Below are 16705 nucleotides of genomic sequence, written 5' to 3' on the forward strand. Positions count from 1 at the left end.
ATTTTACAGGGAAGAAACAGCAGTGGAAGAGAAATGGAATATATTGATGGAAAACTACAATGAAGGGGTAAACAGGCATGTACCAAGACAAAAGCGAGAGAGAGAGTACATTAAATGTTGGTTCAACAAAAGATGCAGTGAGGCAAAAGACAGAAGGGACAAAGCTTGGAAAAAGTGGAGAAAAGACAAAAAACAAAGCAAATGGCAAATTTATGTTAACTATAGAAATGAGTATGTTAATGTGAGAAGAGAGGAGAAAAGGAACCATGAGAAGGATATTATAGACAAATGCAAAGAGCAACCCAAACTATTCTATCGGTATGTGAATGGTAAACTTAAAAACAAACAGGAATTGGTGAAACTATGCCAAGGAAACATAGAATACACAGAAGATTTAGAGATGGCCGAAGTCATGAACAATCACTTTAAATCTGTTTTCACCAGAGAGAAAATACCGAATTGTGACATAGACAAAAACAAGAAATCTCCCCTCATGAATGAGTTTACAGCATCACTAAAGGAAATATCAGAACATTTATCAAGGCTGGATGTCAGAAAATCACATGGCCCGGACGGTATTGCAAATTGGATTCTAAAGGAGTGCAAAGAAGAACTAACAGACAAAATACACATCTTAATAAACAGCTCACTCAAAGAAGGAAAGATACCCGAGGACTGGAAAAACGCTAACATTGTACCAATACACAAAGGAGGAAACAAAGAAGAACCCACCAACTATAGGCCAGTATCACTAACAAGCACCATTGCCAAAATTTGTGAGAAAATAATCAAGAATAGATGGGTAAAACATCTGGAAGACAATGACATATTAAACCCAAGACAATTCGGATTCAGACAAGGAAGATCATGCTCCACAAACTTAATATGCTTTTACTCAAGACTAATAGACATAGTGCAAGAAAGAAATGGATGGGCTGATTGTGCATTCCTAGACTTGCAAAAAGCCTTTGACAAAGTACCACACAGAAAACTACTAAAAAAACTGGAACACATAGGAGGAATACAGGGAAACCTACTAAAATGGATAGAGGACTTTCTGACTGGTAGAAAGATGAGAGTAGTGCTCAGAGAAAAATATTCAGACTGGAAAGAGGTGATCAGTGGAGTACCGCAAGGATCTGTGCTGGCACCAATAATGTTTGCTATCTATATGAATGACATGGATGAGGACGTGAACTGCTACATGAGCTTCTTTGCCGATGACGCCAAACTGCTAAGGAAAATAGAAACTGATGAGGACTGTGAAGCACTGCAAGAAGACCTAAATAGGGTATGGAACTGGAGTCAGAAATGGGAAGTGGACTTTAATACTAAGAAGTGTAGCATAATGGAGTTTGGAAAAAGCAAAAACAGAATATCAGGAAAATATACAATTGGAACCAAAGAAGTAAAGAAAGTAGGATCCGAAAAAGATTTGGGAGTAATTATCACGAACGACTTGTCCTATGATATACAGATTAACAAAATTGTCGGGGAGACTTACAACTTGCTAAGATCAATAAAAGTGGCGTTTACATACTTGGACGAAGACATGATGAAAAAAATATTGGTTACATTGATAAGGCCTAGATTAGAGTATGCAGCGACATTGTGGTCCCCCAGTACCAAAAAGAATATAAAGAAAATAGAAAGAATCCAAAGAGCAGCTACAAAAATGGCACCTGCACTTGCAAACCTATCATACGAAGAGAGATTGGCTAAACTGGAGTTACCGACACTGGAGCAAAGAAGAGAGAGAGGTGACCTATTGACCATCTACAGAATCATGAAAGGCACAGAGGTACTCGATAGTGAGAACTTACTTAACTGGGACAAAAGAAACACAAGAGGACATGGAAAGAAAATAAAAAAACATAGCTATAGAAGAGAACTGAAGAAAAACAGTTTTCCTCATAGAGTTTTGGACACTTGGAACAAACTGGACAATGAAATAGTATGCGCAAAAACCATTCATGAGTTTAAAAACAAACTAGACACTGCAAGATACAAAGGCGGGACAACACGAGCATAGCTCCCCTTCCCGCAAAATACAACTAGGTAAATACAACTAGGTAAATAAATACAATCTCCTCTTAGCATCCATTCCCAAATGTCTATTTCTCATTACACTTTTTAATTCCCCAAGGCATTTACTTGCTTCTCTTAATCCACATTATACCTTCATTCCTCCCTTTCCTGCCACATTCACACCCAAGTATTCAAAGTTATCCACTTCCTTCAGTCTCTCTCCCTTAATACTCACTTTCAATTTGCTGCCATTCTTTCCCCTTGTACATCTCATCACATTTATCTTCAACTTCCTTCTTTCACACACCTTCCTGAACTATGTCACCAACTTCTTCAATCGCTCCTCTGATACTGCTACAAGCACAGTATTGTCAGCAAACAACTGGCTTATCTCCCATTTTTCTTTATTTTCTTTAACCATCTCCAATCCCTGGTCCATTACCCTTGGATTTACCTCTCACACCACTTCTTCCATGTATAAATTGAACAGTCAAGGTGACATAACACACCCCTGATGAAGTCCCACCTTTACCTCAAACCACTCACTCTTTCAATTTCTAATTCTAACACAGGCTCTACTACTCTCATAAAAACTCTTGAATGCTCTTAACAGCTTTCCTCCTATCCCATATGTCTGCAATACCTCTCACAGTGCCTTTCTGTCTATACTTTCATAAGCCTTTTCTAAATCCATAGAGGCCCAAAATACATCCTTACCTTTTCCTAAAGCTTTCTCACATATCTGCCTTACCACAAAAATCTGATCCATGCAACCCCCACTTGTCCTAAACCCGCAATGTTCCTCACCAATTACTCCCTCTGTTCCTCTCTTAATCACTTTCAATCAAAACCCTCCCATAAGCCTTTCCAACTTAACTCAACAAACTAATCCCTCTGAAACTACTACACTCACACTTGTTCCCTTTTCCCTTGTAAAGCAGAACTATACAGGCACTCATCCAGTCCTCTCGTACTCTACCCTCTATTACACAAACATTAAACAACCTCACCAGCCAGTCCATCACTGTACCTCCTTTTCTTAGACACTTTGCATGGCACCCATCTAACCATGCTTAAAATATTGACAGAGCAAAATGTAAAAAGGAAGAGAATGGTATTAAAAAAGAAAGATTTTGAAACCTCTGCATGGAAATCCATCTTTTTACCTCTGTGATGTTTAAGTTGGTTTTCTTAGCTATCTATCCATACACTAAGGCCCTCTTCCCTCTTAAAAGGGAGCTAAGGGGGAAGAGGCCTTTGGTATATAGATAGACAACTAAGTAAGTCAATTTGTGCATCACAAAGAAAGGTAAATGGATGGATTTACAAGCAGAGATTTCAAAACCTAAATAAAGAATTTATTTTTTTTAGCTACAGGTACAATTATCCATTTTGAATTGACTTGCTCTGTTCTGGAATTACATGGTTCTGAGAAGTGAATTTGATGTTTTTTACTTGGTAACCTTGGCCATGACATGAAAGGCCCAGTTGATGGATGTCTTCCAGGAGTTTGACAATGCTTCTGCAAACTTGTCACGGAAATGCTGCAATGCTGCTTCTTCAGTCATGTCCAGTTTCTGAAAATGTAACTAGTCATCCACTCTCCTTTTCTTCAACTATTTTCTATTGCAAATATATTTTCTACTTAGCAGGATGAAAGAACATTGTGAACTTACCAAAGTCTCTCTTAAATAGTTTAGGTCCTTCTCACTCTGTAATTCTGGCAATCCTGTTGATATCATCATAGCAAAAAGTGATATAATGAATGAACCATATCGACGTAGAATGAGAAATGCCTGTGGAGAGTCAAAGGACACAAAAATAGTTCACTTTTTAGCTGTGCTATACAAATATTTTAAATTAATTATTCATTATTCCATTCTAAATACAGCAGAAAAACCTTACCCGTTCACAATATTCTTTAAAAAGTATGAATTCATCAGACTTTGTGTGATGTCCTTTAGTAATGATGTGAATAAAATCATGAGTAAGAACAAAGGGCTGCCTTTCCCTCTTGATTCCAAATTTTTCCTTGAAGTGACCAAGGATATGGCCAAAATCAATATGGAAGAGCTGTCCAGTTTTCATTATCATTATGTTGTCTGAATGCCGATCAGCAATGCCCAATACATATGTAGCCACACAATAACCAGCACAAGAAAGGGTGAATTCATGAATTGCTTTGTTCAATGCTTCTTCGCTACTGTTATGATCCCGAAGCCATGCTGTTGACAAAAATGGGTTCCTTAGTCCTAGCACCACATCTATTTGGCTATATTATAAAAATTTATCCTTCAGAAAATCTTTGTTTAATCAGATAAGAAAAAGATCTAACCTAACAGGGATCCTTTCTTGAAAGCACATGTGGCTGTGAAAAGACCTTTCTCCATTTGAATTTTAGCAATGGTTTCAGCATTAAGGACCACTTCAATAAGCCCTTCTCGGTCATCAGTGGACATACAACCATATGGATTCATTCTGAAAGTGAATACACAGAAGTGAAATATGTCATGTTCCATGATGTGTCACTGGACACAAAGGGGATGCGAAAAATGGTGTCACAAACTACATTCTAGCAAGAGCCATATTGCTGGTCATCCTAAATGGGATGACCATTGTTGTTGGATTCAACCAAATAGTGGATTATCTGAAATTAGAAAATAAGATTTTATATATAGTGTCTGTACCTCAAAACTGCCCTAGTTGCAGGAGCCTTGCTGTACAGATGGCAGAGGAGTACAAAATTAAGGCCATCTCCCCTCAAGAGGTCAAAGGGCGTGTAAACAAAATGACACTATGAAGTAGTATCCTTGCATATGCATTTATGTTCTCCTATTAATTAAGATAGGTAACAATTGAAATTGTGTAAGTTTTCTTCACACACAAGTAAAGAAGTAGATTTATTGTGTGAAGCCAGGCAAATAAGGATTGAATAGGCTTACAGAGGCACACATTGGCACCTGTCCTTGGCACCAATGTTGTGCAGTTGTGTTATAAATTCAAGAAGACATGGGCATTGAGTCTCTCTGACTCCCTTGCTCACACTCTATTCATCCCTAACTTCAATGTAAGTCAAAATCATATATTTTCATATCATGTAAATAAAAAAAATTTGCACATCACCTCTTTTTCTGCCCATGTGAGGATAGGAAACCAATTAAAAGGCAAAACACTCACATTGGCCATTGGATTGAAGGAACTGTTCAAATCACAGCCGATATTTGATACATCAACTCATACACAAAAGCTAGTCCATGACAAAATGTATGACACTTTTTAGTCCTACCTGATCCCTTAAAATTCAGACATGCTTTGGCTAAATCTTATTGGTAAATACTGTTTGGTGGGCTGTTTTTAGATGATTTGATGTTAAGGATGGTTGGTTTAAGAGTTTTTGTGCAAAATTTTTGCCTTTCATTCACATGTGCTGCTCTGTGGGGAGGATTTTGATTTTTAACTCTAACTTATATTCAGAGGGCCATGGATGTATCAGGGTAATAGGTTTGACATCCATAGTCATGTTTGTTCTGTATGAGGGCCTGGTATAAGTTCCAAAGTGATTGTCTATGTGTTCGCATCTTGTGTGGGATGGTAGTTTCAGATCACAAGTTTGGGGGTTGGATGTTTTTTAGTTACTTGATATGGGGAGTCTAAGTGAATCTATTTTTAAAAATGAGGCCCAGAAATGATCTATTCTACCACTGGGAGGGTGATGTTTCCTAGTTGTTTTTGATTGATTGATTTGGTTTAATGTCACAAACTCCCCCCTGTCGGGAGGCTAGGATAGTACCCCTTACAGAGGACTTTGTAGCATGGAATTTAATGACATTTCCTAGTTGTATTGATGGAATAGCTTTGCATCACCATCATCTACAAAAGTGTATGGTTACTGATGTTGAGGTGGAGAAATGAAATCCAAGGTCTTCTGCCCTTTGATGCACCTGGGGAAGGTGGTTGGTATGAGTAGGGTGGTTTCTGATGTGGAACAGGGATAGGTCATCAATACACAGACTAGCAAATATTTTGGGGGGATTCATTTTATATTTTCTGGTTCCTGATACATGGTTGGTGTCAGATACTCTGCATTTTAGCTAAATACCTTCCAATTGATGCAGCCTGAAGGGTTTTCTCCTTGTCTTTTCTATTTTCACATGATGGGTCACTAAGTAAATGAAGCAATGGGGCCTTGCTGTGGATGTGCTGTATCTTGTTGCATTGCATATGACCCCAAATCCAGGTGGGAAACAGGGAGACAATTTATGATATAATTAGTCTTGCATTACTTGCACAAAAAGATTCAAATGTTTCATCACCATGTAACCTTACCTCAGATCTAAACCATTATCCTTCCAGATTTTATCCATGATCCTAATTATCTGTAAAGTGAGCATATCTTGACGAAGGTCATCACCACTTTTAAAGATAAGATAAATATCTTCCTTAGGTGCATATTTGTTCTCAAACACAAGCCACAATGGAGCCATTTTGCTTTCTTTGAATGTCCACCTCTTGTCCCTGAAATGAAAATAAAAATAATATTGAGTTTATATCTACATAGGCATTATTACTATTTTTTTTTATTGTTTATCAATTACAATTTCTTCACTCTTCACTGTTATTATTAAAGGTGTGAAGTCTGTGTGAGATTGGAAAATAAAGAGAGCAAGGTGTTTCAGATGAATGTTGATTTGAGCTATAGGTGTTTAATGTCACCATGGTTGTTTAATCTGTATATGGATGACAAGATGAGAAAAAGGAGTTATGAAGAGAGGAGTGAGGGTGGAGGAACCTGGTCAAGAGTGAATGATCAATCATTCAATCTGTTCCTTCCATTCTCCTCTGCTGGAGATTTGTGACCTCCAGCTAACTGGTTATGCTCAACTGTTCAACCCATAAGTCACTTAGTGAAGAGAAATTGTGGAACTGTTTGGAGTTAATGAGAATAGGTCAATGTAAAATGAAGTTGTCTAAAACTTACCTTGGTTGACTGATATGGTACACGGGCTCAAGAGGATTCAGGAAGTCAGAGAAAGTTTGCTGGCCTGGAGCACTGGCCAAGTACTTTTGCAATGCTGCCAATTTACGTTCACGGCTGCAACCTGGGTCTATTACTTCTTTCTTTAGCTCTAAAGGACATAAAATTTTCATGGTTTTTTTTTTATAAAAAATCTTTCTCTTCCATATTCATAATAGCATTTATTTAGAACTATCATTCAATATTTCTCAACCATCTATTTTGCCAGTTTCAATTTACAAAATATGATTTTAACTATAATGATGAAATAGTATAATCAAAGCATAATCATGAAAACTATCCACTTAAAATATCTGATATATTTCTGCCTCACCACTCAATCAATAAATCAATCAGTTGCCCCAGATCTCTAATTCAAGGGATCCTCAACCCTGAGATATCTGGCCACAACCACTGACTTAATTAACTAAATGGAAAACCCACACCCCAGTGGTGGCTGGCAACAGTTCCTGAGCCCTGAAACTTTGGAATGTTGTTTTTGTATTGATGTGGCACTGTTTCTATGAACCATTCATGAGTTTAAGAGCAAACTAGACACTGCGAGACACAAAGGTGGGACACCACGAGTGTAGCTCCCCTTCCCGCAAAATACAACAACTAGGTAAATACAGGCTTAGAGTAGTAGTAGGACAGGAGAAGTCACCAGTTTTCACTTCTCTACATGTTAAACAGTGTAAGAAATACAGTTTGAGATGACAGAAAGAGATCTTGGGTGCAGTCCAGAGAGGAGGGGGTTGACAGGTTTTGAAAGTAGGTAGCTCTACTGTCTATCTTGTGGGTCCACCACAAGCAGGTACCTATCATTGATCCCTAATGGTGGCAGTGGTAGCCATGATGATGTAATAATGATCATGATTGTAATAACAATAACAACTGCTGGTTTAGGTTTCACTTAATAGAAATAGCATCCCAATAGAAGTTAGCAATAGTCCTCAAGCTTTCCCATTCTGGGAAGAACATTTGTATTGTTGTATTAGCATGGGTCTATTTCTATGACAATGTTGTGGCCCTCCCAAGACAAAGAGAAACCAAACTGTTGTGGATCCCTCCCAAGGTAGAAACCAAATTGGATGACTGAATTCAGGCCATTGCCCCACATAGAAGAGGTGCTAACACAGGGTGGGCCTGGCCACAGACTCAGATTGCCCCAAATGCATCAACCATAAGAACACCTTAACCTACACTGACCCACTTTTACCCTACCCAGACGGCAACACAATTTTTTTTTGTCTGAGTGACTTGTGGGTCAATCTGTTGTCTATTACTGCTTATCTGGGAGGCATGAGTCTCCTGTAAGAAAATATGGGGCAACAGACTGATTGATATATTTATCTATTTATTCATAAAATTATTTATTGATTTAATCAATCAATTCATTTATCTATTTTTTACCTTTTTGATGTTCTTTGAAATATTTGGATTAAAAAAAATCATGACATGACAGAAAGAAAAGTGGACAAAATCTTTTGCTACTATACAAAATACTTTACCTTTCAATTTCTTAAGTGAATCCAATTGCTTGATCAGTTGTTTCACATGCTCACCTGAACCTCTGCAGTAAGTTTCTAGTAACAATCCAAACCTTATGGAAACTGATGGGACATACATTTCAGATCTGTGAACAAGGAATGCAGTAATTTAATTTTTACAGATCTAAAATAATGTGCTATTTTGAAGAAGAGAGGTTATTATCTTAATTACATGAAAAAAGCTGTACTGAGTACATGAAAAAAATGCTAACCAATGTCATAATCACTATATTAGTCATCTATCTATATATAAAAGGTTCAATCCCTCTTACAAAGTATTGACTCAAAACAAACAGAAAATGAGGTGGTTCCTAATTCCCTCACACTATCACAGGTAACTGTCTTTCATGAAATGCAGAATACAGTGGTGATAATCTTGTCCTTTGTCATATGGTGCTGCCTCATTATTATGTAATTTTCTTATATTGTTTTTTTTTCCACACAAAGGTAAACACTCAACCTTACTTCTGTCCTACAGCTTTAATAGTTTACCTAAAGTTTCTGAGTGTATTCTCTTCTGAAAAGTGATATCTTTTAAATATCTATTAGTCCACCATTTTCTTTTTCTCTATTCATTAGCATGATTGCTGCGAAGGATTCTTCTTATGATCTTGTTCTGCCTAACTCTTGGCTGCTTTATTTGGGTGACTTTGGTGAGACCTCTATTTGTTGTGCAGGTCATAAGAAAAAAATCTTGAACAGAATCTAAAACAACTTTTTGCTCTCCCAATAATTCTGCTACAATGGGTGTTACTTAGTCTGTTCTCTTATCTTTGATAGTTTTAGAGATGCCATTTTACATGACCAATGCTTTTCTCTCAAGACTACTTCTTTAAGTATTCCTCAGGGTTTGATCTTGTCTCTTGCTTTTTTCTTGAATCATAAACAACATCTTGACTACGTTCTTCTGTACACTCCCATATAGACGACACTGTTCAACACCTATGTCACCTTCACATTCCAGTGCAAACTATTCCATGAACAGAACTGGGGCATTGTATTAATTGACTTCTCAATGAACAAATGTAAAATACTTAACCTTGTATCTTTCAATTATATCTGACTGTGGTAATGACACCTTACTGTTTCTTAATGCTTCCAGTATCTAGTGTGCCAAATAAAATCACCTACAAGTTTTGTCCTGGCTAATGCTTTATGTCTTTATTCAGCTTACAAGAACCTCTATGCTATATTAGGTTAACTAGTTATCTTGATTCAATTATCCTAATTCAATCAACCCATTGCCCCAAGTCTCTCTTGCAGGAGAACTGGAGTGCTCAGGCCATGGGTTTTGCACAGAACTGTGTGTCTGCCATTTTCATATGATACTCTATGGAAGGGACTCTGGATTTTGAGTGTAGATGTTCTATTGGAGTTGTTTTACTGCAGCTAGTTATTACTCTTACAGTTTTAGTGTGTGTTGCTTGGAGGATATCCTTGTGCCAATTTCAGTCATTTTAAAGATTTTATTCTAGCCATTGTCACATGACTTTATTCAGTTCAGCTGATCCCATGAAGGCTGAAAGTTAACTACATGTAAGATAAAAATAAATAAATAATTAAACAAATAAATAAAATAAATGAAAATGCTACTCCTAACTACCTCAAATGCCAGAAGAGAAAATGTCCAATCCTCTTGTTATTCAGAGCCCTTATTATAAGAAATTCTCCTAATTCACACTTGAGGTAGTTTTCATGCTTGAGAGCTTGGACTAATTGCAGTAGGTAGAGTAACAAATCATCATCACTGTGGACAACAATAGTTAACATAAAGTCCATTTATACTAGGGGAAAAAAAGTAATTATTTAGGTTTCTGCATGGCTTCCATATTGATTTGCATTTTAAGACTAATATGTGCCATTTGTCATGATATTATATAATTACAATAAGTACTATACATACATATACCAAGGGCTTTTTCCCCTTACAAGGGAGGTAGCCAAAGGCATAAATACACTCCCACCCATTTCATCCCTACATACTCCAGTCTCATTCACCACCCCTCCCTCTCTCTTTTTTTGGCTCCTCCTGGATGATGGGTCATCCCTGCATCTCACCCACTGCCCTGGGTCAGAAGCGATGCAATAAGACAGTGCATCCACAGCAAGGCCGCTTCATTTAATTTGCAACCCATCCCCTCTTTGCCCCCTCATGCAAAAAAAAAAAAAAAAAGAGAAGATGGGGGAAAAATGCCTTCACACCTTTCTCAAAAAATGTAATTTTTGCAGGAAAATAATTTTTTTCCTGATACAAACCTGAGGTACTCCTTACAATAGGATACTTTCGCGTAGCGCGAATATTTCTACTGCGAAATTAAAATCCTCACTCTGTGGGTCTGGGCAACGCTTATCCTCAGTAAGGGGCCCCATTGGGGCAAGGGGGGGGGGCTTGCCCTCCACCACAAGTCTCGCACACTATAACCATTCTCTGAGCCAGGTATGAATTAAGCACAAGGTTTGTCAGGCAAGGAGAAGGAACTGTTTAGAGGGGTGGTTGAGGAGGGCCATTAAAGGTAAGGAGTACCTCAGGTTTGTATCAGGGAAAAATTAATTTTCCTGTGAAAATTACATTTGTTCCGAAGAATACAAACTCTTCGGTACTCCTTACAATAGGAGACTCGGACTTAGGAGGGAAGGAAGTTGTTATCTAGCCTGGGAAACCGCTGTAAGGAAAATCTAGTGTGCTAAGACTATGTTGACCAGACCCCTATACATTCCCCTCACTTTGAAGTGCACCCCTTTCTGTTCCCTGGAGTGGAGACAGACAGGTTATAATCACTTTTGTACCACTGAAGGGCTTGAATTGATTCCCTTGGAATGCTTGAGAGCCCGCGGGTGAGGTAAGGGAATGTAAGAGTATGAGAAGGACTTTGGAAAGTTATCCCTGCAGTTGCCGAGCCAGAACCTGGATGAGTTGTCAGGGTCGGCTGTGTGCTCTTGAGGAGGGGTATATCATTTTCAGGACTTCTTGGGCGGCCACTATGGGGCCCAAAGATAAGTTCCCTAAAGATTCCCGCATAACTTCTTTGAGGTAAAAGGAAGTGAACGTATTCTGGCTCTTCCATATACCTGCTTGAAGAACCTGGTTGACTGACAGATTCTTTCTGATGACTAGGGAGGTCCCTACTGCCCTCAGGTCATGGACAATCTGTGTGGTTCATGTCGCAGGCTCTGCGGATGACTTCCATTGTCCAGTAAGAAATGGAATTCTTAGTGATGGGCTACCTTTAGTAGAAATGAACAACCTCTTTAATTCTGGTCGAAGATGTTCGGTTCTCTTGAGGTAGGTCCGGATGGCTCGTACCGGGCATAGAACTGTTTCAGTCTATTCTCCCCCTGCAAATTCGTCTAAGGACGGAACACTAAAGGACCAGAATCTAGGGTCGGATTTGGCAATGAATTGAGGCATGAAAGTGAAGGAGACCTCTTTCCATCCTTTGGAATGGGCGACTCTATAAGAGATGGCATGTAACTCCCCTACTCTCTTGGAAGATGCCAGGGCTAGCAGAAAAAACTGTCCTCTAGGTGAGGTCCTTCAGATGTGCCTCTCGGAGAGGTTCGTAAGGGGGACCCCTCAGAGAGTTCAGGACTAATGCCACATCCCGCGGAGGAGAACTGATTTCCCTGGGGGGGCATGATCTTTGAAGTGCCTGAAGAGCATGGAAATTTCCGGTGAAAGGGCTAGGACCATGCCCTTCAGAGAAAACATCTGATTTAGAGCTGCCCTATAGCCTTGTACTGCCGAGAGGGAGATCTTCTTGGACTTCCTGAGGAAGTGGAAGGAGGCGATCTCAGGAATGGTGGCTCGATCTGGGACTAACTTCCTGGAGTGGCACTATTTTGCAAAGGCATTGCATTTCCCTTGATAAAGGTTTGCTGAGGAAGAGCGAATAGGAGCGGACATGTCCTCTGCCACTTCTCTGGGAAAACCCTTCTTTAGGAGGATCCGGACCATAGTCTGAATGAGTGAAGATTGTGTGCTGAAGGGTTCTTGTGCCAAGGCCCGTTGATGGGTGGATACAGAAGATCTGGTCTTCCCTGAAGGGCCAGAGGCTCTTCTACTGCTAGCTCGAGGGCGTCTGGAAACCATGGGGCTTCGGGCCACCAAGGAGCGATCAAAGTCATCCGAAGGTAGGATGCGTGTCTTGCTCTGAGGAGTACCTTCTGGAGCAAGGGAAATGGTGGGAAAGCGTAGGAGTCCAGGTTGTCCCAACTTTGCAGAAGAGCGTCTTCTCCTGCTGCCAGAGGATCCGGGAAAGGGCTGAAATATATTGGGAGTTGGTGATTCCATCTCATTGCAAAAAGGTCCACTAGAGGGGAGCCCCATTTGCTGAGGATGAAGTTCGCTACCTCTCGATAGAGGGACCATTCTGTGTTGATTATCTGATTCTTCCTGCCGAGGTGGTCCGCCCAGACATTCCTCTTCCCCGGGATGTAGCGGGCTTTGAGTGACACCTGGAGATTCTTGGCTAGGTTGAGGATGTCCATCATCAGAAGGCATAGTTCCTGGGAGACTGTGCCCCCCTTGCTCGTTCAGGTAGGGTACTACCGAGGAATTGTCCGACATTATGCCCACTACTTTTCCTGAGACTTGATCCTTGAAGTGACGGAGAGCCAGGAGTACTGCTTTCAACTCAAGCCAATTGATATGGGCTGTCCGCTCGACTGTGGACCAGGAACCGCTGATGTGATCGTCGTTGAGGTGGGCTCCCCAGCCCTGCTTGGAGGCATCGGAGAACAGGAGGACTTCGGGGGGAGATGGGCCGAGGGGCATCCCCATGAGAAGGTTGCATGGGCCTTCCACCAGAGAAGAGAATCCTTGACTTCTTCGGTGAGGGAGATGTGTTGTAGGGGTTCTCCCTCTTGTGGGGCCCACTGAGACTTGAGGAGCCACTGTAGCGGTCACTTTCTTGGTCTACTCCTGGGGATTAATTTCTCTATGGAGGCCATATGGCCCAGGAGGATTTGGCATTGTGTCGCCGTCAGGAACCTGGTCGATAGTGCCTGTGCAACTAGAGAAGCGAGATTCTGGATCCCCTTTTCTACTGGGAAGGACTCCATTAGGGAGGAGTCCAGGACCATACCCAGGTACGTGACTCTCTGTCTTGGTAAGAAATCTGACTTTTCCGGGTTGACTACTGTGCCCAATTTAAGGACAAAGGTTAGGACCATTCTCAGGTGTTCTTGGCATAGCTGGGCGGAATGTGCAAGGATCAGCCAGTTATCCAAGTAACGGAGTAGTTGAATTCCCCTGGAGTGGGACCACGCTGAAACGAGGCTGAACACACTGGAGAAGACTTGGGGTGCTGTGGAAAGTCCGAAGCAGAGGCAGGGGAAGTGGAAGGTGTTGCCCCTGTGGATGATTCTGAGGAATTTCCTGGAGGAGGGATGCACTGGTATGTGGAAATAGGCATCTTGGAGGTCCAGCGACAACATGAAGTCCCCTTCCTTGATAGATGCCCTTACGGACTCTGGGGTGTCCATTCGGAACTTCGTCAGGGAAAGGAACTTGTTGAGTAGAGACAAATAGATGACTGGTCTCCACACCCCTGTTGTCTTTTCTACTAGGAATAGCCTTGAGTAGAACCCTGGGTCCGGAGTCGAGACTTCCTCTAAAGCTCCTTTCTGGAGCAGAACGGAGGATTCCTCCGCTAGTGCCCGCCCGCGAGCCGTGTCCGGGTGGAAGCTGCTGACTTGGATGGGATAGGGGGAGAGGTTTGGGACAGTGGGAAAGGGAAGACAATAGCATGTCTTAATGACTTAGTAGGTCCAGTCTTCCGCCCCGGCCTCTTCCCATGCTCTCCAGTAGAGGGAGAGGCAACCCCCTATCTTGTGCGGAGGGGCTGGCGAATTCCTAGGATTCCTGTGGGGGAGTCCGGAGCCTCTATAATGTTTGCGTCTAGGATCTCTAGTCGTAAAGGGACGGGGCTTTCCTGTCTGCCTTTTCGACTTGGAGTGGAGGGGTAGGGAATCAGCATGCGGGTTAGAAGGGGGGCCCTCTTCAATGGAGCATAAATTTCTCTGAGGAGGGGATCACTGGGGTCTCCTAGGACGGTGTCTCTCCTGCGGGACTCAATGTTGGCCCAAGACGTTAAGAGGCAGGCCGCTTGATGCTTCAGAGCTCTGCTTAAGCTTTCCCATAGAGCCTGGAGGTTGCATTCCCCTTGGGGTTGCAGCCCGGGTAAAAACTCCCTTACTGAAGCCAAGACGCGTTCCAGCCAGGAGTGCACCGCGAGAGAGCCAGGCCCTGAACGAGGTCCCTGGATTCTCTGCCGGAAAGGATGACGTTTCTTCTGAGCAGTGAATCCACGTCCGCTTTGACAAGCTCTGGTAACCGAGCCGGGATCAAGGCTGCTTAAAGTTTGTCCCTGATGGGAAGTAGAAGCGTTTTTGCTGTTCCACTGGAACAGAGCGCCAGCGCGGTTTTTCGGTTGCCCGCTTTGTGAGTGCGTCGGAGGCCTGGTTCATGGCTCGTACCGCTGTGTACTCCATGGGAGTTGGTTTTGTTGTTTGAGAATTGCCCGTCCTGAAGATTTCAGACTCGAACGTGACTTCCACTTCTTGTGGAAGGCTCAGTTGATTAGCTCTCCTAACTTTAGAGAGGATCTCTGAGCAGGAGGGTGTAACAACCATCGGGGATTCCGACTGGGAATCCTGCAAAGTTTGGTAACTTGTCCTCTCATCCCCGGCGCTGTGGACGTCGTCGCCGTCGTAGCTGGCGCCTGTCCAGTTAGCGAGAAAACACCGCGTCTGCAACCTCGTCCCTGATCTCTGTCCTCGTGAGCAAAGGGCATGGAAAGGTCACCGTTGATCACCCGGCTCTTCCTACGGTGGGTGTTGTGCGTACTGCGGGATTCCTGAGTAGAAGAGACTAAGGGGCTCTTTGTCTTTGAACCCGGGTTCTTTGTCCGTGCCGGCGTCGAGTTTCCGGGATGCGTCGGGGGCAAGCCGCAAGCGACCACATCCGGGAAAAATGTCATACAGGAGCGGTAGCTAGAGGTGCCCTGAGGCGCATGTCCGTCTACGCTAACCGTCCTGGTTGAAGGAAGAGAGGACAACTTGGCCTGAGAATGACTCGAAGTGGACGTTGTACCACCTTCCTGGCTACTACGCTTTGGAGGAGGGACCGTCGAGTATCCGGGATGGGTCGAGGGCAAGCCGCAAGCGACCTCATCCGGGAAAAATCTCGTACAGGAACGGTAGCTAGAGGTGGCCTGAGGCGCATGTCCGTCTACGCTAACCGTCCTGGTTGAAGGAATAGAGGACAACTTGGCCTGAGAATGACTCGAGGTGGACGTTGTACCACTTTCCTGGCTACTACGCTTTGGAGGAGGGACCGTTGAGTTTCCGGGATGGGTCGAGGGCAAGCCGCAAGCGACCTCATCCGGGAAAAATCTCGTACAGGAACGGTAGCTAGAGGTGGCCTGAGGCGCATGTCCGTCTACGCTAACCGTCCTGGTTAAAGGAACAAAGGACAATTTGGCTTCCTGTCTACTACGCCGTGGAGGAGGGAGAGAATTGCTCGTCTTCTCTGAAGCCGCAGTCTACCTTCTCTTGTTTTTGGGGGGTGAAGAGGGAAGCCATTTTCTATGCTTGCGCACCTATTCCCCTGCATGTGCTTTCCTGTGAACATGAAAGTACATGGAACACTGACTATCATCTCACTGAATGCACGTCTCACACGGGGAAGGTGAACACTTAAGAGCTATACACTTGAAACACCAAATGTGAGGATCCACTTGGGCTGGCGGTAAGGGGGGTGAGACAAAGGTATCTCCCTTCGGCGAAGGCACACAACCCATCTTGAACAACAACAATACTGGAACCAGATTCCATACTTACAGTGAAGGGTAGGATACCCGGTGGCGGTTAAGGGAATAATACAGGAAAGGGAGAAGCACTTAATAACTTCCAGGACACAGGATGGCGTAGGGAAAACCCCGATGAAATTGAAGGACGACGAACTCCTTAGCGTCCTGGGAGTGAGCTGGCGACAATCGAAGCGGGTTGCTTGATTTTCGGCCCATACGTAAACATAGAACCGTTGAGTAATTAACGGTTCGCTGCCGTGCTAATAATGGAGTTTGACTGAGAATCGGCCCATTAAGGGGGA

The 16705-nt window shown here is 42.5% G+C and overlaps 1 protein-coding gene across 1 annotated transcript in view; it reads right to left on the reverse strand.

Annotated features, from left to right (window-relative positions):
* Positions 1 to 1752: 1752 nt before the first annotated feature.
* LOC143029824 (phosphatidylinositol 4,5-bisphosphate 3-kinase catalytic subunit delta isoform-like) overlaps positions 1753 to 16705 on the reverse strand; it is a 93661-nt gene continuing 78708 nt past the window's right edge. The window contains exons 14-21 of the mRNA XM_076192884.1: positions 10196 to 10339; positions 8554 to 8678; positions 7007 to 7154; positions 6355 to 6543; positions 4364 to 4506; positions 3934 to 4253; positions 3705 to 3824; positions 1753 to 3605 (exon numbers count right to left, since the gene is read on the reverse strand). Coding sequence (XP_076048999.1) covers positions 3480 to 3605; positions 3705 to 3824; positions 3934 to 4253; positions 4364 to 4506; positions 6355 to 6543; positions 7007 to 7154; positions 8554 to 8678; positions 10196 to 10339 — 1315 coding nt within the window. The 3' untranslated portion in view covers positions 1753 to 3479. The remainder of the gene's footprint in view (positions 3606 to 3704; positions 3825 to 3933; positions 4254 to 4363; positions 4507 to 6354; positions 6544 to 7006; positions 7155 to 8553; positions 8679 to 10195; positions 10340 to 16705) is intronic.

The sequence above is a fragment of the Oratosquilla oratoria genome, chromosome 11 (genome assembly GCF_046742065.1).
Source record: "Oratosquilla oratoria isolate Oo_2021 chromosome 11, ASM4674206v1, whole genome shotgun sequence".
NCBI lineage: Eukaryota > Metazoa > Arthropoda > Malacostraca > Stomatopoda > Squillidae > Oratosquilla > Oratosquilla oratoria.